The following is a 20,746-nucleotide window of genomic DNA, read 5'->3' on the forward strand; positions in this document are numbered from 1 at the left end:
AGCATCCCCATAGTCACGCAATCAAAATTCAATCAGTTGGCAACTGGCATGTATTTATGACATTTACACTTGTCTCAGGATCATGTGAACACCATTTGTAACCTTTCCAGGTGGCATCTGACAAGCAAAGTCAATCGGGAAGCCAGATTCATTCAGCACCCTTAACAATTGTGTCAAAAAGATCGTAAAATGTGGAACAACTCACTTAACAACTATCTTGCTTAGCAACAGATATTTGGGGCTTTGCTGTGGTTGTAAGTTGAGGACTACCTGAAATGAGTGAAAAATATTCATTTTCCCCCACATTACCATTATTTGATGCAGCATAATCTTACAACTCAATTGTCCAAACAGATTGTAATATATCCACTCACTTACCTTGAAGAAGAATCCACAGCATACTTTCTGGTCATCCTCTGCTTGTTCTTTGTCACTCTCACCCTCTGATTTTTCAAGTGAGTCTTCTGACTTCTCTGGTGGCTTTAAATCTGTGAGAGAAACTTCTATGAGGCTAACAGGTTTAGATGAAGGTGGGGGCAACACTGGTGAATTCAAAGGCTCTTCGTTTGGAGTAAGGCAGACAATTTCTGTAACGGGCTGTGACAATACTTCAGATACCATGGATTCCAGAGGTCTGATCTGTTCTTCTTCTGATTTTTGCTCAACTTTCTCTTCAGTCTCTTGCTTCTCACCATCCTTTTCACCTGCTTCTTCCTTGTCAGCAGCCTGTTCAGTTATGTTTTTCCCCCCAGTTGGAGGGTTCTGTTCGCCATCATCCCCAAAACAAACAAAAGATCTAGTCTGAACCTGGCTTGGAGAAAATCTTCTCAACCGGGGAAGGCTATCCACAGACCGTGGGGCAGTCAAAGTGCGATTCAAAGGTGTAATTTTCAGTTCATTTGGCCTTGGAGTCCTTTGTATTTTACCTGGGAGAGATGAATTCTTCCTAGAAGATGACTGTGGGGATTGGTGGGATGGCCGAGGTGTTTCTACGGAAAATGGGACAACAGGAGATGATGATCCACTAAGCCTCACTGAAGACTTCAATTCCCGAATTTGTTTCTGAGGAGAAGGTTGAGGAGGTGAAATAACCCAAGCTTGCTGTTCCCTCATCTGCAGTAGCATCTCTTGCTGAAGTGACAGGCGTTGCATTTCTTGTTGTAAGAAATGTAGAGAAGAGTTGAGCTTCTCGATGGATTTTGTATATTCTAAAAGGTCACCTTCATTTAAATTCTCTTCTGAAGGACTTACCAAATTAGATGGCTTCTCACCATCAGCTGGGGTGTTTGGAGGCTTCAGCCATGTCGTTGAGGGAGTTTCAGTGCTTACTTTCAGGGCCTCAGAAGTCTTGTTCAGTTGTTCACCTGGCTTTTGGTTTTCTTTTTCTTTCACTCCATTGTTGTCAGTGAACACTTTCTCGCCCTCTGCTCCAGCTGCTTCTTCCCTGAGTGGTGAAATCCCATCGCTTTTCTTTTTCACAACGTTAAGGAATGCCGTCCTTCCCATTTTTTGTCTCTGCTTTGTGAACGCTGCCTCAACCTTCTTCTTCTGGGCTTCAATCGCTCGCCTCTTCTCTTCCAGTTTCATCTTCAGTTGCACCATTTCAGAAGCCAGCAACTGTGTTGTGTCCCTACCCTGAGGGAGAGGGGATTCCTCTGGGATTTGAGCCCAAGAAACAGTGTGTGGAATGTTCATCTCGGAACCTTCGGGGGTGGTTTTCTGAGAACTGCTGCCACTACTTCTGCTGTCGGCGTGATTCATCTTTTTAAATTTCTGCTCTGCAAAGCTGGTCATTCTAACTCCAGAACTTGAAGATGGACTACTGCCAGCTTGAGATTTAGTACTTATTGAGCTTGGACAAGGACTCAATTGCTCCTTATGGTTCATGCCTCTGCTGTCAGATTCATGCAGAAAGCGAGATGATTCTTCCAGATCAGAATCCAGGCTGACTGTATAATCCCTTAAAGTAGAATCTTCATCCAGAGTCTCTGGAATGTCTGAAGGGACATGTATTCCAGTGTCTACTTCTGTGTTGTCAGTAACAGGACTGAGGGCACCTTTTGTATCTGCGATAATATCAGGGCTACTTTGATTCAGCGCTATGTTTGAGTTTAGGATGCTCATCTCTTTGTTGTGAAGGAAAAACCCATTTGTAAATTGTGCTGGTGGAGTAATGTTGGCAGATTTCTCACTATCGTGGATAATCTGCAAAGCCTGTTCAATGCTCGGTGTCTCGATTTGATTGCCAAATTCATCAGTAGTAACCAACTTATTTTGCAGTGCTCCATTCGGTAGGGTGTACGTGTTAACCTGGATGGCATTTCTTTGATTGCTGTCTGCTTCTAGATCGCTGAAAAGTTCGTCATCCTTTTCTATTTCAGAATCTTCACTATCCTCTTCATCATTCAGAGGCTTGAAAAATGTATTCTTTTTGATATGTCTGGGCATATGGTTAGTATTCTGTACAAGGCCTTCATTACTAATAGATCTCATAATTCCTCTGTTTGGAGGTGTCATATGGATGCTGTCTTCTTTATCAAAAGAAATGTCAAACGAAACCCCGTGGACTGAAGACCTAAAGGGGATTTTAAAATTAAGAAAGTCTTAGAACAGCCAATGCAATATTGAAGTTTAAATATTCCAACAAGTTAGAATTAAAAATAATATTCTTTATCTGTCTTCAAACTAAAGCAACAAGATGTAATTTCAACCCTATATTCAAGATATGAATATATATACTGTACTATATGTAAAGATGACATCTGGAAAATTATTAAATAATGACTTAATTCATTATATAAGGCAATTAAGTCCCAGTAGGCAAAGATTTTACCTTTTTTCTTTGGGCCACGTCCCTACATATCCATCCACGTAGGACATAGAAGTTGATCTTTTAATGCCGCCTATTTAAAATCAATACAGAATGCAATATAAGAATAATTCTTTGGAAAGTTTTAAAATGAAAATATAAACAGAAAGCAACAATTGAATCGGCTTAAGAAATTGAGATCAATTTTTGCCACTGATTTATAAAGCAGGCTACATAAATTAAATACGCATTTGTAATACTGTAGTCTTAGGCCAGGAACTAAGAAAAGGTGGTACATGCAGCTTGACAAAACATCTGATGAGACCTACAAAGTTGTTTTGATTACCCAACTTTGTCTTTCCCTACTTCCATTCACCTCTTCTCCAGCCTCCCTTGAATGCTTTCATAAACCACCACTTTTCCACCCTACTGAGAGGCTTCAGGTTCTGCCTATGCCCTTTAAAAAAAACAACACCCTGTAATGATTGTTTAGAAATAAATCTGCCTGCCTGCCTCCCTCCCTCTCTCCATCCATCTATCCATCCATCCATCCATCCATCTATCATCAGAGGGAATTAGGACAATGATATAAAATACAAATAAAATACAGGAGCTGAACTAATAAATGAAACAAAAAGGGCCCAGATGCTTTTGGAGTAAAACCTTCAACATGTAGGTTGTATGGGTAGTCCTCAATCTATGATAATTGAGCCCAAATTTTCCATTGCTAAGCAAGATTGTTGTTAAGCAGGTTTTGCCCCATTTTACCATCTTTTTTTTTGTCAGTTAAGTGAATCACTGCAGTTGTTAAGTTAGTAACATGGTCATTAAGTGAATATGAATTTCCCATTGACTTTGTCAGTTGGTGGCAAAAGGTGATCACATGACCCCAGGACACTGCAATCATCATAAATATGATCCAGTTGCCAAACCACCAAATTTTGATCATGTGACCATGGGGACGATGCAATGATCATAAGGGTAAAAATGGTGATGTTGCTTTTTTCAGTGCTGTTGTAACTTTGAACGATCACCAAATGAATGGTTGTAAGTTAAGGATTACCTCTACTACCACTTACATAATCAAAGTGTAACTTATATCAGAATTATTCTGCATGTATCTATTGCTCATATTCAACATGAATTATATTTATACATTCCTTCCCAATTTAAAAATGTGTAAAACAAAATTAAGTACTTAATCAAAGTGTTATACCATCAACAAAACAATTAGCTCTATAGAATATTCCATCAAAAGTGTTTGTTTATTCCCAAAATATATAAAGTGATCCACTGAAAATGTGATGAACCTGTTCCGCTGTCCTATATTATCATGGTAGTAATGAGGCTGATAATAAACTTCAATTATCAAAAGCTGGGATAGTTAAATCATTCCCTATACACAGAAAACAACTTTCTCTTAAAAAACTATTTTTCTATATAAGAGTCACTATATGATTACAGATTCTGTTTTTCCAGAATCCACAACTATATGAAGAGTGATCATATATAGAAAGATTCTCCACTAGATGATTGTACTCTAAACCCAGATGAGCATTCTCATTTTCAATAATGATAGAAATGGCCTAGTGAAATGGCCTAGTGAACTGGGTATCAAACTTGGAATGGAAAAATAGATTCTACTTTAGCCATAAAATTATCTAAATGACACTGGGCCAATGAAGGGCTATAACTTAACATTTCTTTGGTGGATAATTGAGAGCAGTCATAAGAAGGTCATCTGTACCCTTTTTTTTAAAGGAAAAGAAATAAAAAATAAACAGAATTCTAATACAGATAGTCCTCGACTTACAACACTTCAAGTAGTGATCATTACAATGGCACTGAAAGGAGTGATGTGACCATTTTTCACACTTAGGACTGTTGCAGCATTTCCATGGTCATGTGATCAAAATTGAGGTGCTTGGCACCAAACCCATATTTATGACGATTGCAGTGTTCTGGGGTCATGAGATCGCATTCTGCAACCCTTCTTATAAGCAAAATCAACGAGGAAGCCAGATTCACTTAACAACCGGATTACCAACTTAACAACTGTGGCAAAAAAGGTTGTAAAATATGGCAAAATTCACTTAAATGTTTCACTTAGCAACATAAATTTTGGGCTCACTTGTGGTTGTATCTCGAGGACTGCCTGTAATTCTAAGTCATGCGTTGTAGTGCTTCATGAAGATTACTTGTGATTCTAAGAAACAGTCTGTAAAAACATTCTCTTTGGATGAATGATGAAATAGTAGAACATGAATAGCCTAAAATCTAGTCATTCAGTTACACGTTGGTACCTGGGGCTGATGAGTAAGGCTGTTGCTGTGTGTGCCTTGGAGGAGGAATCTGATGAGATGGTATAAAAGTTGAAGTCCCCACACTGGAAAAAGGAGAAAACCCCACCACTTGTTAGTTTGGGTGTCTGTCTGTTTGTCACTTGAAAAACATACAGTCCTGAGCACAGTTAACAAGCAATCTTACATTGTCTATTTATTTATCAATTATTCTTCCTTATACAATGCTTTAATTGCGACTAATTTTAGAAAACATATATTCCATTTGAGTCACAAAAATTAAAACACCAAGTAACAACATCATAAATCATTAGTACTGTCCAGTTAGGGAAACCCTATTCAAAATTAGAAAGGGACAATATCCATTTCAATGCTCCAATGGCCTTCTTAATGAATAAGAAATTAGGAGAATTATTTTTCCATATTAAAACAAATCAGTACAATTTTTGCCCCCTGAGAAAGCATATAGTATTATTATGTTAATCTATATGCATATTTTGTTTAATTCAGTGCAGATCATTTTCTGATCATATAGAACCATCACACCTAAGAAAGCTGTTATCTTCACTACAATAGCACCTACTCTTCAAATACCATCTATGTTGTGAATATTATGGCATTTTAAGCCTTGTCTATGTATTAATGGTTCCCATATATGATATTTCAATTAATAAATACATGCAGTATGTATAGGATTTCCCTCACTTTTAAGCTTTGTAAGGCTTAGAGACAGTCACTGGCCTCATGTTAAAGTTAGCTGTAAAATGAAGTGGAGGCTTAAATGTGGGCTCTTGTGTTTTAGCCTAATAATTCTAATTAGTGTAACATCTTGCTTCCTAGATACATCATAATGTAGGATGGATAGAAATATAGTTTCAGATTCAGATTCTTATAAACACAGCTAACATTTTGTGAGGCATGAAAAACTATTAAATATGCTATGTGGCAGGACAGATTGTCTTTTGCATCTCAGACAACAATTTGGTTCCCAAAATATATATAAAATTAAGTTCTACTGATGATCAAAAATAAGCATTTATGTGTTAACTCCTTGATATGTTGAAGAGAGGACACCAGCATTTTACATATCTTTAATTCTGGTGCCTTAATACTTTTTAACATACAAAGGCCTACTCTACATCAATGAGAAAGCATGGCAAGTTTCATCTCCTTTTCTATGATGCTCCAAAGAGCAAAGCATATATTTTGTACAGTTCATTGAGAGAAGGGGAAAAGAAAATAGGGGTGGGGTAGGGTGGAGATTGAGAGACATGCTCAACTGGACTGATACCTGGTTATCAGATCGGAATCATGCAAAACACCTGGGTAACTTCTTTGATTGGCATTTGTAGGAGGAACAGAAGATGCTTCCTTTGGAGGTTCAGCTGCACAGAAGATAAATATTTCACACATTTAAAGTTGTAGAAAAATGAAGACATAGACAAAACTTCAAATGGTCCAGCATGTACCTGTTAGGGACCTCATCTCATTTAGTTATCTTACTTTGTTATCAATTACATTTAGGAGCTCATGAAAATATTGATGTTGAAGTGACATTGGCAAGCTTTTTTCAGTTGGGAGCTCTGAATTAAACTATTAAGGTACGGAAATGGATAGACCTGCAAAATTTGCTCCACATTACAAGTTAACTTCTAGAACGTTAAGTACATCCTAAGCTTACGCCACATGTGGAAATATGAAACGTTTTCCTGACAATGAAGGATGATCAGCTAGTTGACAGAAAATCTGTTTATATGATCCACCCTTTCTGTCCAAGTTTCTGTCAGTCAAAAAGACGTGCAGTTCATTGCTATCCAGGGGGACCAGTATGGGAAAGCAGTTAAGATGATAGATTACGAGTGGGAAAACTCAGGTTGTATTATTCTCTTAGGCATGGAAGCTGCCTGGGTGATGTTGGGCCAAGTACTCCTTCTCAGTCCAAATTGGGATTAGGTTCTATAATGAGAGGAAATACAACTCCCTGTTGCATCATGGATTGACAGCTTAATTGTGTGAACTGAAGGAATGCAGTTCACAAACAAGCAGATCCTGAAACCAAGCAGGAGAAATGCTAGAAACAACAAGGGTTCTTTGAATGCTGTTACTTGAAGTTCTACTTTAATAAGCACAAGGACATAATATAAATCATAGTGTGGTACAGAGATCTGGATGCATTGTCCCTTAAAGCACTGAAGTTGCACGAGCCAAGACATGATGAGATGCACAACTCACAAAGCTTTCTTTACTAAGTTACATTATTGTTCTACATAATCTGTTACTGTCTGCCTTGGTAGTACTCCCGCTTCAATTTATACAAAGTCTTCCTGAGCCCTTAAAAAGACAAGAATGTGGGTAGGGAATGGGAAGTGCCAGGATTCAACCTGGAATATTCTGCTTGAAGAACATAAGATCTACCACCGAATCTCTTGTTGTTTGTCATAATATAAAAGCAGGACTTCAGTAAGTTATTTCCCCATGCCTGGAACAGTGTAGGCTTCTGTATTTCATCACTTCAGAAATATGTTCCATGTTAAACAACAGATACTGAACAGAAGATCACAGAATTTTTTTTAAAAAAGTCACCTTGGGGATGACCTACAACTCGCGGCTGGACAAATGATGGCTTCACCACTTCAAACCACCAGAACAGCTCTGCCATGAACACTAAATAATTACTCTGTAAATAAAAGACACTAGTGTTAATATATAAGTTCTGAAGAAAAGAATTCATGGAGTCTAGGTTCTCTACCGTTATAACTTTATATTGAGATTTGGAGTAAAAGGTGTTACACGTTTGACATGAAAACTACAATGGCAAACTTTAAATCAGAAATAAACCATCTGCTACCATTCAGATTATTTTAGAGCACTGTTTCTCAGCCTCAACAATTTTCAGATGTGTGGACTTCAACTCCCAGAATTCCCCAGCCAGCACAAGATTTCTTTAATCCAATACTGGATGAAGTTAATGAGAGCTGAAGTTCAAAGCATCTGAAGTGCAGCACATTGTATAACCTTCAGTTAAACCTATTAACAGAACAGAAGAAGCGAACAAAAAGAAATGTCAGTATTTGCACACATTGGCAATGATGAAGCTATTTAATACAAAATCCTCATAATCCTTAACTTAATCTGTAATTATCCAGGCATTTCTTCCTGGTACCAGAGTTCTAGACTGGGCAACAGTTTTAATCAAAAGAGTAACAACAGTAAGCAAAAGCGAGTGATGGGATCAGTTTTGTTGCAAAGTCTGAAATCCGGGGCCAGATTTTTCACAGGGAAAAAAGAATCGCTGGAAGAGAAATCCATCAAAATTAGATTCCTGTTCACATGATCCAATGGAAGTTTGCCTAAACACACTATTTAAATTATATATCAATTGATTCCCCTTTGCTGTGTCAGGAATGCAGAGATTTTGAAAGCCATTATATATGATTTACTCACTTATTTTGAATCTTGAATCACAGCCACATTTCAGGTTGTGGCCATACTACAACAGGGTTGTGTAATGTGTATCCTCAGCATACATTTGGAAGAAACCATTCAAACCTTTTACAAACACTTATCTGCTCTTCAATAAAGCAGCCTGACTTTTTACAGGTTTTCCGGTGAGCCTAAAAAGAATGGTAACTGAATCAAATTATGACTCAGTTCCTTAAAACAGCTGTATATTTTATCAAGTTTCTGGAAAAGCTTGAAAGAAGATTAGAATATTAGAATATTAGAAGAACTTTATTGTCATTGCACAAGTACAACGAAACTGTGGATGCACCCCAGCAACTGTTCGCAATACAATAAAACCAAAGCACTTAAAAATGGATAAGAATGATAGAGTACCCACGTCTCCAATTTCAATTTGAGAGTACAATATCTACGAAAATACACAAAATATACATCCAGCAGCTGTTCTACTGAGCAGCATAAAGATGTTCTGATCATGTTGAGTTGAAAGCACTTCTGAATTATTTTTGAAAAAAATGCGGCGCTACAAAATAACTTCTGATTATTATCTTTATCACCCAGTTAATTGGATATACTTATGCTCACAAGCCAGTGATAAAGTAGAGCAAAACATTACTTGGCAAGTATCATATGAATTTATCAGGTTAAGCTAACCTCTCTCTCTCTTCTTCCCTACTTCTGCATACAATGCTAGGAAAGTGCCAAATAAAAATATTCAGAGCTGTTTTGTAAAGGCAAAAGCAGAGTGAAAATCAATAAGAAGGCAGCTAACTGAAGGAGGGCTGAGCAAATACCACTGAAGAATTGAATGCATCTACAGTGATTCTCACTTAATGGCCACTCATGCAGTAACCATTTGAAATTATGATGTTGCTGAACAAATGATACTTATGACTAGTCCTTAAAATTCTGGATGGTGCAGCATTCCTACAATCACATCATCATAAACATCTTGCAATTATGATGTTGTAGCATCCCATAATCAGGTGAGTTGATTAGCAACCGTATTTGCTGGGCTTTCTACAAGCAAAGTCAATAGGGAAGCTAGCAGGAGGTTGCACATGGTATGATATCATCCTTAATAAAAGCACAAGATTTGCTTAACTGCAACCAGAAGTGCCATTGCTAAGCAGTGGGATCACGTGATATCACACTTTATGACAGTGTCACTTAACAACAGAAATTCCACTCCCAATAGCCATTGTTGACCAAGGACTACCTATACAAGTACACACAAAGTTCCTGTGAATATGCATATTCTTCTTAACTGGACATTTTGCCTCATTCTCTCATTGCATATTAAGTCCTCCTGCTGGGACACTTCAGTGGCCTTTCCTAGAAGACCCTTTTGAGTAAGCTTGTTAGATCCATCATTAGCCCACATTAAGCTAACAAAACTAATGGTGTATTGAGATAGTAACCACACCAAATTTTGTTCAAGAACAATGGCTAAAAATCAAAATGAAACATTTATATATTCCAGATATTCATATTTTTGAAATCACATGAAACTATAATTAAGTTTCCCTAAAGTTTTAGAGATAACTCGCCTTCCACTTATGGCACTAGATTAATATATTTACTGTAGGTGCTAGACATGATGACGATGATTTTTACTTTCCTGAGTTTCACCACAGGTTAAAAAAAATAAATCCCACATACAGACTCATATAACTGAACAGAATCATAGCATCTATCCTACAATTCCCTTTCAGGATAAACAAATAAACAGTGTCAATCAAAACCCAGAAAGGAAATAAGAAATAGTAAGACTAAAAAATTAAAGTCACCAATAAGGAAGAAAAATGGAACCTTGCTAAACCATTCACTGAACCTTTCCATAGCTTTCTGTTCTTGCAAGACATTCCTGCTTTATAATAACCATGTACTGCTTCATGGTTTTAAAAAAACCTCTTTCTTTAGGAAGATCTCATTGACTCAAACATCCATTTTCTTGGTCTTCCCCTTTCTCTTGACCCATTCACTCCTTCATATACATTTGTTTTGAAAGTAAGTCGTTCTTCATTTTCAATGCACTTTTTTTCATACTGGTCATTGAGTTTTATAATCAATCCACACTCATAATACCTTTCTTCCAACTGTCAGGCATGCCCAGATGTAGCCTTGATGCAAACATTAAACACAGCCATTAGATAAGCAAACCTCACCTATTTAACATTTTTCCAGGGACACATGGATTCCCTATAATTTTCAACATGTTCACAGTACATCACTGTTATTCTTTTACATTAACTTCAAGTTCCTTGTTGAGCTCTCTTCAACCCATTTCTGAAACATTTTATTCCCATCAAAATAATAAGCATTTTCTTTGTTGTTGTAATTCTAATGGTTCCTTGCTCTTTGACTATATTCCCTGAAACTACTTGTTCTCTCTATATACGTTATCTTCCAATCTTCCTAATGTTTTCAATAATTATCCTCTGATATGCATCTTTCAATCTCATTCCACCTGTCTTTTCATTCTTCTTAGGATAATTCCCATATTTTTCAAGTACATTCACTTTGTTTCCACGTAATCTTTCCTAACATTCGATACATCCTATTTGGAGATGAATCTCTCTCTGAATGCTTTTTCACACAGAACTAGTACTTCCCTTTTCTACAGACAATATACGTTTATCTTCATTTTTTTAACTGCCTTTCTGTTCTTTTGTGGCTATTTTCCCTAAGATTCATTCCTAACATAAATAATAGGTTACATACCACATTTATCAACCCTGCTGCTTTCATCAATATGCCTGTTAGTGTATAAGGAAAGAAAAAAAGAGGTTAACAGCAAATAAGGGTATTTAGATGCATTAATGGAAACTACAGGAATTTTCCTGCAAGAATTCTGCAATGATACTTTGGAGCATTTATCTCAACATATTTTGGTTGGTCTTCAGATGTATAAATCTTTTGTATTTTATATAAATATAATATCACCTTTGCACTTCTCATTCATCATATACAGTTAAATAAATCATATATTAAGGTTTATATTAATTTGATACCTTGTGTATTAAACTATAAAGTTGAAACTAATACATCTTTTTCTTAATAGATGCTTACCAAATAGTCACCATGCTCATTCATTCTTGGGTGTCTAATAATGCAATTGCTTTTTCCATACTCTCATCCTATTTTTCCTTTATCTGTTCATGTTATCTTACAAAATATTTTTTCTATGGACTGCTGTATAGAACAAGTCATCTCTGATAATGGATGCAACACACAACTACCATCAACAAACTAGATGACTCTGGTTCTTACTGTCTGACACATAATTTAGCTCTTCTATTCCTAATTAATTTTATGCCTTCGTTTCCATGAAAGTATCCATCAACTCCATTTGACAAAATCAGCCATTTTTATCCATTTCTATTCAGTTATATTGTATATCTTCCCCTTTCTCTTTCCACAGACCCACACCATATATATTTTCTTTCATGTCATTCATTATTTCACTGTACTTTACTCCTACATTTCCAGCTGAAACCTTCCATATTTCATGGTTGTCACCAGATGGCCTCATAGATATTGACACCCCGCTCACCCTTGCACCACAATTTTGGTGTTCTTCATAGTAACCCAGAGAAGATATAGGTTACCAGTCATAGTTGTACTTGGGTCACATACAGTATTCCATCATAATAGGATGGACAATACTAGCAAGTTTTGACATATTTTGCTAGTTGGTTATAAACAAAAATAAAGCCAGATTTTATCCAATCATGTTCACCATGCAGGCTAGGCTCTCTAATCAAGAGATTACTTTCCAAGCTACATATTCTTGCTTGCATCCTAGCAATTTGAGAATACATGCATGTCTTAACACATATTCAGGACGCCTATGATAATAACCTGATAATTATACATATTGTTCAACACTGAAAAAAGTCATTGGCTTAGCTCTGGTAATTCTATATAGGGCTTAATAAACTAAATTCTAAGAATTCTTTATAGGACTTAAGCTAAATTCTAAATGAGGCCTTTGCTCAGACTTATTTAGTCATGTTTATCTTTCTGACATAACAGAATACTATATAGGAGTTTCAGATTTACTACTGTCAATGTTCATAACATGTTATGCTTTAATCTTGTTATGGGTTTGCTAGAGAAACCACAAAGGCCTGGGCTGTACCTAATGACAAGCTGCAATAAATGCATTCATTCATCATAATGTCAAAAAGAAACCATATTATGGTTTGTTGTAATTGTGAACCCAGTCAGTGTTTTCTATTTCATCCAATTTGGGGTGGGGGTGGGGAAACCCCAGCTTCCTGGTATCTTAAACCAGCTTCAAATTAAACCTTAGAAGCCCAGTATATTCCAAAACTGATAATGATGATTTCCAATTCAAGTAAAAGAAAACCATGATTAAGGACTTCCTAATTTAGTAATAACTTTTATCAAGGGAGAAATGAAGAGGAAAGAGTGGCTAAGCAGCAACATGATCATTCACATGCTGCAAGTGTCTCCCTTAGCTGAAAACAAGCATCCAGTTGCCATAGTTATCAACCTTCAAATAGCATTGGAAGAAGGAAAAATGCATTGCTTTTATATTCAGCACAATATTGAAAGTGAATGGAAATATCCTGATTTTTTATCACTCAAGGGGAAAAACGGATCATTACATGTTTTTTCTTTACTAAAAATGCATTATATTGAATGTGTTTATACAATAGGCAAAGACTTCAACTATTGTTTAATCTCACCTAAGATGCTTGAATAAACCAAATATTATCTCTGACTTGTTTATAGATGTATCATATTAAAAACCATTCATTTTAAAAGCAGCTTGTGATGTAAGGATGGGTGTGGGAGGGCTGCTTCAGAAATCCTATCCATATTATTTACTAAGACGACCACTTATTTAAAGCTAAAAATGGTCTAGGCTGAATATTTTAATCACATTTCAAAAACATTTAGCAATTTTTAAAAAACAAGCTTGTAGATTTCTTTTGTAAATATGTTCTAACTTTTGTTCTTGCTGTTACTTTTGAACGACCGTTACTTCACCAAAAGTGACATCACTGGCCCTGAAGAAAATAACAATTCCTTTATTCCATTATAATACTGAGAGATACTGATGTAATGCTCCTACTTCACTGTGAAAAACTAGCCCCTTACACTATACTCCATAATAGCACTACTGGAATGACTCTGGAAACTACCTGGTTTTAGAAAAACATTCATTCTGTGCTTTATACTTAACTGTGTTATAGGACTCTGTCCCATTCCTGTAAATACTAAATACAGGTAGTCCTTGACTTACAGCCATAATTGGGACTGGAAAATTTGTTCTTAAGCTGTATGGTAGTTAAGTGTGGCATTATGTGAATTGATTTTTGATGCAATCTTTAAGTGAATCCAACTTCCACTATTGACTTGGCTTGTCACAAATCAGCTGGGGAGGTTGTAAATGGCAATCATGTGATTCCCCAGGATGCTACAACCAATGCCAACATGACCCAGTAGCAAAGTATTCAGATTATGGTCACAAGACTCCAAGGATGCTGTCGTGGTCCTAAGGGTGGGGACCAGTCATTTTTTCAGCACAGTTGTAATTTTGAACAGTTTCTAAATGAATAGTCATAAGTCAAAGGCTGCCTGTAAAATTAACCAGAGCTTGGATTTATTTCAGAAATATTCAGATATTGCAATGGAAATATTAAGTACATATTACTTGCAGTCAGTAAAACTAGACAAAAAAACCCCAATAGACTGACATTTATTTCAAGTAAGATGGTAACATTTTGGACTGATGATTCAAAAGATTTGGAAAATGGTACCCAACCTATTCCAAATACTGATGAACTCTGCTTAAGACACAGGTGAAGAACATTCTGAGGTAAAGCTGAATACATCAGGCACTGTGGCATACATGTGTACAACATGAACCTTCTTACAAAAAAATACTTTCACATACAAGTCTTTTTGTATGTCAAACTTTCATATACATGTCGTTTTCATTTCAAGGATCAATCTAGTCATGGAAGAATCAACCTCCTTTCTCCATCACATGGTTATTCTTTTATTTTCAAGAGGGAAAAATGACTGACATGGATGCTTTAATGGTACAACCTTAAGGGCCTGAGGTTTTCGATGTCTGCCTTAAAATATCACAAAGACAGTCAAACATTTGGATTTTCTTTCCTATAGATACTTTTTCTGATTGTGGATACATTAGAGGCGTCATTTTTACAGCTCAACCAACATGGGAATGGGGATCCTTTGAGAGGTATACCCTTCAAGAGAAGGCATACTATGACATGTGTGATCTCTTTTCCTACAAAACCAATTTGGCATTGCAATCATTTGTCATCTTTGAACAAGCAAATAGTAGTTCCCTGACACAAGGTGTAACATGGAAGCAACTTTAGCATTATTTTTTTAAAAAATGGTAATCTTTTAAAAGTCCACAGGTGTGGCTGTTTTGTCTCAGTGTTGAGTGAGGCGTGATGACTGGAACTGACATAATTCTGGCTGACTAGCTTTTTAGTAGCGAGGATTTTAAATAGGGTTCTTTCAACATTAATATTTTAGAGAAAGCTGATGCGTAGATGAATTCAGGTTATTACGCAGGGCATGTGTCACAAAGAAGAGGATCGAAAATTATCAGTTGCTTCCTCCCTTTCCAAGTAATTAACCCTCAATAAATGAGCATGACCTACTTTATAGTATATAATAGAAAGCCAAAAAGACTAGAAAGCTTTATTGTGTTTACTTAAATAACATGTATAGATCTATTTAGGATTGAAGTTTTAAAATGATGAAGCAGAAAAAATTGAAATTTATTTATATGGAACCTTCCCAAACTTTTCCTAATAAATGTCTAGCTTGATTTATCAGAAATTTAGAACTTAATAAAGTTATTGTAAGTTTAAATGTACACTAATCGGCATAAATTAAAATGAAATTTTGTTGCATAGAGCTCTCAAAGGATCACCATGTCCAATATACTTACATAAACATGACAAATATATAAACAAATGAAAAAGATTATGTATATATCCACATATATTATATGATACAGAGAAATAACACAGTCTAGTTAGGATGTATAAATGTACATGGCGAAAAAAATTAAACTGTATTGAAAAACATAGTTTTTAAAGAATGTAGCCTAACAATTCTTAATTCAAAAAGTACTTGAAGATTGTATTTAATTTCTCATACTTTTGATTAGATTTTTTTAAAATAGCCCTGTGGGAATTTAAACTTTTTTTCATAACCATGATATTTTGGTCAATCCCACTATAGATGGCAAAATCTAGCTTCATTCAAGGAAACAAGGTTTTTCCACAAGATTTTATACCTCAAATAATTCAGATGGCCAATTGGTTATTAGAGTTTTCTAAATTTATCTGCAGCTAGTAGCAGTCTGATAGCTCTATTGCCAAGGAATCACTCAAAGCACATAAAAGAACAGATAGACCCAATACACCATCTCTTTTATGATCTTTCACCCCCGCTATCAGCTCTTTATATTTCCACTTTTAACCCTCTTGACCTCCCCACCTTTTATAAATCTGGAAAAAGATTCACAGCCATAAAGCTATTGCTGGAGTCTTATTAACTAACAGCTTGGCACTTTTACAGCACTAGCATGTATTCAAAATCTTGTTTTTTCTAATCCTTAAGCCTTGATTCTGCACTAAACTATTTATATAGACTAATAGTTTATTCTCCCCACACTTGCTTAAAGACCGCAGTACAGTATGAAGGGGTTCAAAGATATATTTAAATAAGAAATTGATTTTTGGTTGCCATAAAGAAAAAAAAGCTACAATCACATAGGAGCACATAATAACTGATATCAAAGGGCAGAAATTATCCACATCATCAAACTGCAAAAGGAGACTCATGTGCTCTGTAGGATGCATACAGTGCAGATATGTTGCAAATCATATAATAAGTTGCTCATTCCTCATTGGAAAAGCAATTTAAAATGATAAACTGAGAATAGCTACAGCAGATTGCAGCTGCAGTTGGTACTCAAAACCGTACTGCTGCAGCAGGATGCAAGGGAGGCTTATTCACGTTTTAAAAGCAGATTATGACCTTATATATCTACTGAAATGCACACATGTTGTATTCTATTCAACTGAATTCAGTTTCTGTTGAACATTAAAATAAGAAACCCATGATCCTAGAGTAAAAGGTTTTCAGTTAGTTAAGCATTCTACCGCCCTTCATTAACAAACCAGAATTATTCCAAAATAATCATTTTAGAGTATTAGAATAAGTGCTCTCCCTGGGATCATTTAAACTGAGGTTCTAGGAATCTAAGATTCCATGGCACAACGCTAGTTGAGTGTTTCCTTGTCAAAATTCTGGGAGGAAAATCTTTTCGCCCTTTCTGTAACATTTCATTTGTTACATTTATATCCTGGCTCCTTCTCTACAAGCTTAAGACAGTTACAGATAGATTTTTCTGTATTTCATCTCTACAAAAATACATCTTTGGGAGGTTGGTTTAGTCAATCAGAAAGTTTCTGTGACTGAAGGTAAACATGACTATCTCCATCTTGATCCTTGCCAATCCCTTAACTACAGCACTACACTAGTTTGCTACTTATTTACATATGAGGAATAAGTTTCTGAAAATGTTGAAAGACATTACAATTGAGTTTTCTCTTAATTGAAATGGCTGTCCAATTTTATAATTCAGAATCACGAGTAGAAAGACAAAATTTATCAGGTTATATTAAGCAAGATTCAGTCATATTTATATCCTAACATTAATTAGATTTAGAGAAAATCAAGTTCATTTATCAAGATATATTAGGCAGGATTTAGCTATATATTTATATTTTATTTACGTATGCCTCATTTTGTTTGAATTAAAGCATTTCATAGCATCTTGCTTTTATTTTTTTAAAAGAATTTTATTAATTTTCAATAAACAAACATACACAAACAAAACACAAAACATGAAAACATAAAACATCTTTTTGGAAAGCGGCTTAGTCCCGGGGTACATCTTTTTGTACAGACATAAATTCAAATTCATGCTCACTTTTATATACCATTTCATATCTTATTTGCCATTCTACATTTTCTATATAGCTTCTCCCCTCTTTTCACTCTCTTAATTCTGTTTTATTTATTTCATCTCAATTTAAATCATTATACTTACATCCTTTGTCTGTTCTGTTTCAGCTGTCTATTATCTTTTCTCATTAACACAAAATTTCTCCTGTAATCACTGACTGGAGTATGATGCCTTTATATCTTTCCCCTAAATTTAACACTTAAAATAATACATAATTTTCATTCAGATTCTGCATAGTACATTCTAAAGCTACATATTATATTTTAAAATAAGAAAAAATTATAAGTTTATAATATAATTAAAACAATAATCCATAGCAATTAAACTCTATCTTTAAAATTAATATTCATTTAAGTCTTAAACATTTTACACATTCCTTTTCAAATCGATATCATGCTTCTATGGGCACCCTTATAAATTTTACTTAATTACTTCCTCCCCGTTTCTCTTATATTTTAAAGTATTATGAAATTAAAATGTTCCCATTACTTTTTAGTGCAATTCTCTCATATTTCATTTCATTTATTTTATTCCAAAAAAATAGAAGAAAATTTCACTAAATTACATTAAATATTTTATCCCATTTTATAATCATATATTCTGGTTTGCAGGGCTTTGGCGGCAGCAGGAATCCATGATCGTGCGTGGTTTCTGCTTGTGCTCGCTGCTGGAGTGCCCCGATCCAGCTGGATTCGGGGCTATAGTTACCTCGTAGCGGTAACTGAAGATAGGGGAGATCCGGCAGGGGTCGGGGGGAATCGCAACCCCTTCTCAGCCAGCTTAACTCCCTTTTCCAAAAGCGGTGGAGCGGCGGTCAGAAATGGCCGCCACAAAGAAGCTCTCATCTGGAAAAGAATGTGCAGGAGGAAGCTGAGAAAGTAAAAGTTTTTGGCTGACGGGGATAACTAGCAACATTTAAAATATCCTGGAATTTAAATTTCATCAAAGATACATCGCTCCCAAAGAAGATCTGGAAGCAGCGAATGAAAGTGAAAAGGGAAAGTTTTTTTTCTCCCTCTCCTTCCTTACGATGACAGCAGATGAATGAGAAATTGGAAAAACCCGCTTTGGCATCAGCAGGTAATTAAACTGGAAAATTAAGCCAAGGGGACAATAAAGATTTCTGAACATTGGGGGAAAAAAATCTTTTTTTTTTTGCTGTAAGTGGGAAGGGAGAGGAAAAGAATTAAGATTAAGATTTTGCTGGAGGAGGCTGCTTGGGGTTTACAAGACTAGAGCTAAATTGTAACAAGACTTCTAAAAGATACATTTTAATTGGAACTTTGCAATTGTAATCCCAGGAAGAGAAAGTGTAAAAAGAAGAAAGTGTTAAACGAAACAGTCTGTGTGTATTTGGATTGCTTGGTGACTTTGGGACCTTTGGAAACTATTATTTGAAAGACTAAAAACATTTGGGTTGTTTAAAAAATTTTCTACAGTGGCATTACTTGTTGATGAACTGAAAATGGAATTCAAAAAGTATAAAGAATAGGAACAAGAAGGGAAGGGCTGTTTTGGCTGCGTTTTTCATTTCTTAGAAATGGTGATTTCTACTTATGAGAAATTACAAGAACAAGAAGATTGGGATGAAGAAGAAGCCATCTTTAATGAACAAGCAACTCTAGCTGGGGAAGAAAAGGGAAAGGGGGAAAGAGAATGGAGAATTTAAGATTTAAAAAAACAACCAAAAAAGGGAAAAATAAGGTCAAAAGTTGACACAATGTCAGAAAGCAACAGAAAAGAGGAATACAGAAGAGGGTGGAGATCAAGAGACAAAGGGGTAAAAAGGTTAGACTGGAGAAGCAAAGAGGGAAAAAAAGGGAAGAGAAGCTACAAAGGTTTGAAACAAGATGTAAAGAAACAGGATTTATTTAGAGATAATGGGTAAAAATATAACTAAAAAAGAGATTCTGCAAAAGTGCATATTGCTTTATTTTTAATTTGATAATTTCAATGTCTCATACACCTTCACTATAGTAAGTTAACATAATACCCATTAGTTTAAATGTGCAAGTGTAAGTAATATTAACAGTGGTGAAATTTTGATTAGGCCAGAAAAGTTCTTTATTTTTTAATTTGAAAGTCTCACAAAACAATTTATACAACAGTAAATGCCAGGGAGACTCCGCCCTCAAGCTCAGATTAAACAGATAGATAATTATTTATTCAGAAAATAACCCCAAACTCTGTGTATGAAAGTTCACTGAGACACAGTTCCAAGGAAAGGTACATCAGATTTAATCTTATTTAACTTAATCTTAACTTAACCTTAGTTAAAGAGATTACGCATCTTTTTGGAATGGAAATCTAAAGGTTATTACAATGCATGAATGCAAATAGACAAGTCCATTCCAGAAGTGTTATTTCCAATCACCTTGATACAATTATAGTGATGCCTTCAATTAAACAGAAAATTCCATTTGGGGATTCATGAGAAAGAAAACATACTAGAAAAAGTGGTTAGATGCAAATAGACCACACTGGTAGTTCCAGTCATGGTGTCTGAGTAACTTTTCCTTCTTTTCCCCTTTGAAAAGAAAGTGGGCAAAACGATAGTTTTGAAGATTTAGCATAATTCCAGGTTACATGTTTAAATTGCAATACCAAACTAGAATTTATTCCATATTCACAAATATTGAAAGATAATTGATTCAATGCAGAAGAAAGCAGAGTTGGTATAGGAGTGAAAATTTATGCAATTAATAAATCACTATTGGAAAATAAATTAAAATATAGGTTATATGATTTAATTATAGAATAGCAAAGGAAAGCAGTAGCAGGACCTCAGTGCATTTACACAGCACATAAGAGAATAAAACAACTACAGCCATCTTGTTTTGTATTACCTTTACTGAAGAAGCAGCATACAACATATCTTCCAGTGCAAAATGGCAACATTGGTTTAAGTATTCCTGACAAAATTCCTGGATCAATTGCAGATTGTACAAACTGTCAGCCAGTGACATGGTTTCCTTCAAACAGATATCTATATGATGGAGAGGGGAAAAAAACAATAGTGGCTCTACAATTCCCAGTATTCAGAAACAAACTGAAAACCATAATTTCCAATATGCTATGTAGGATGTTACCTAGTTTGGGTAATGAAACGTCTAC

General features: G+C 35.4%; 1 protein-coding gene across 2 annotated transcripts in view; it reads right to left on the reverse strand.

Moving 5' to 3' along the window:
- CAMSAP2 (calmodulin regulated spectrin associated protein family member 2) overlaps positions 1-20,746 on the reverse strand; it is a 79,377-nt gene that overhangs the window by 14,617 nt on the left and 44,014 nt on the right. For both annotated transcript variants that reach the window (XM_026700448.2, XM_087930301.1), the window contains 6 exons: positions 20,479-20,618; positions 7,693-7,786; positions 6,401-6,494; positions 5,113-5,195; positions 2,834-2,903; positions 379-2,575 (listed from right to left, as the gene is read on the reverse strand). In XM_026700448.2, coding sequence (XP_026556233.2) covers positions 379-2,575; positions 2,834-2,903; positions 5,113-5,195; positions 6,401-6,494; positions 7,693-7,786; positions 20,479-20,618 — 2,678 coding nt within the window. The remainder of the gene's footprint in view (positions 1-378; positions 2,576-2,833; positions 2,904-5,112; positions 5,196-6,400; positions 6,495-7,692; positions 7,787-20,478; positions 20,619-20,746) is intronic.

This window comes from Pseudonaja textilis, chromosome 3 (assembly GCF_049901715.1).
Source record: "Pseudonaja textilis isolate UNSWEBS1 chromosome 3, rPseTex1.2, whole genome shotgun sequence".
Classification (NCBI taxonomy): Eukaryota; Metazoa; Chordata; class Lepidosauria; order Squamata; family Elapidae; genus Pseudonaja; species Pseudonaja textilis.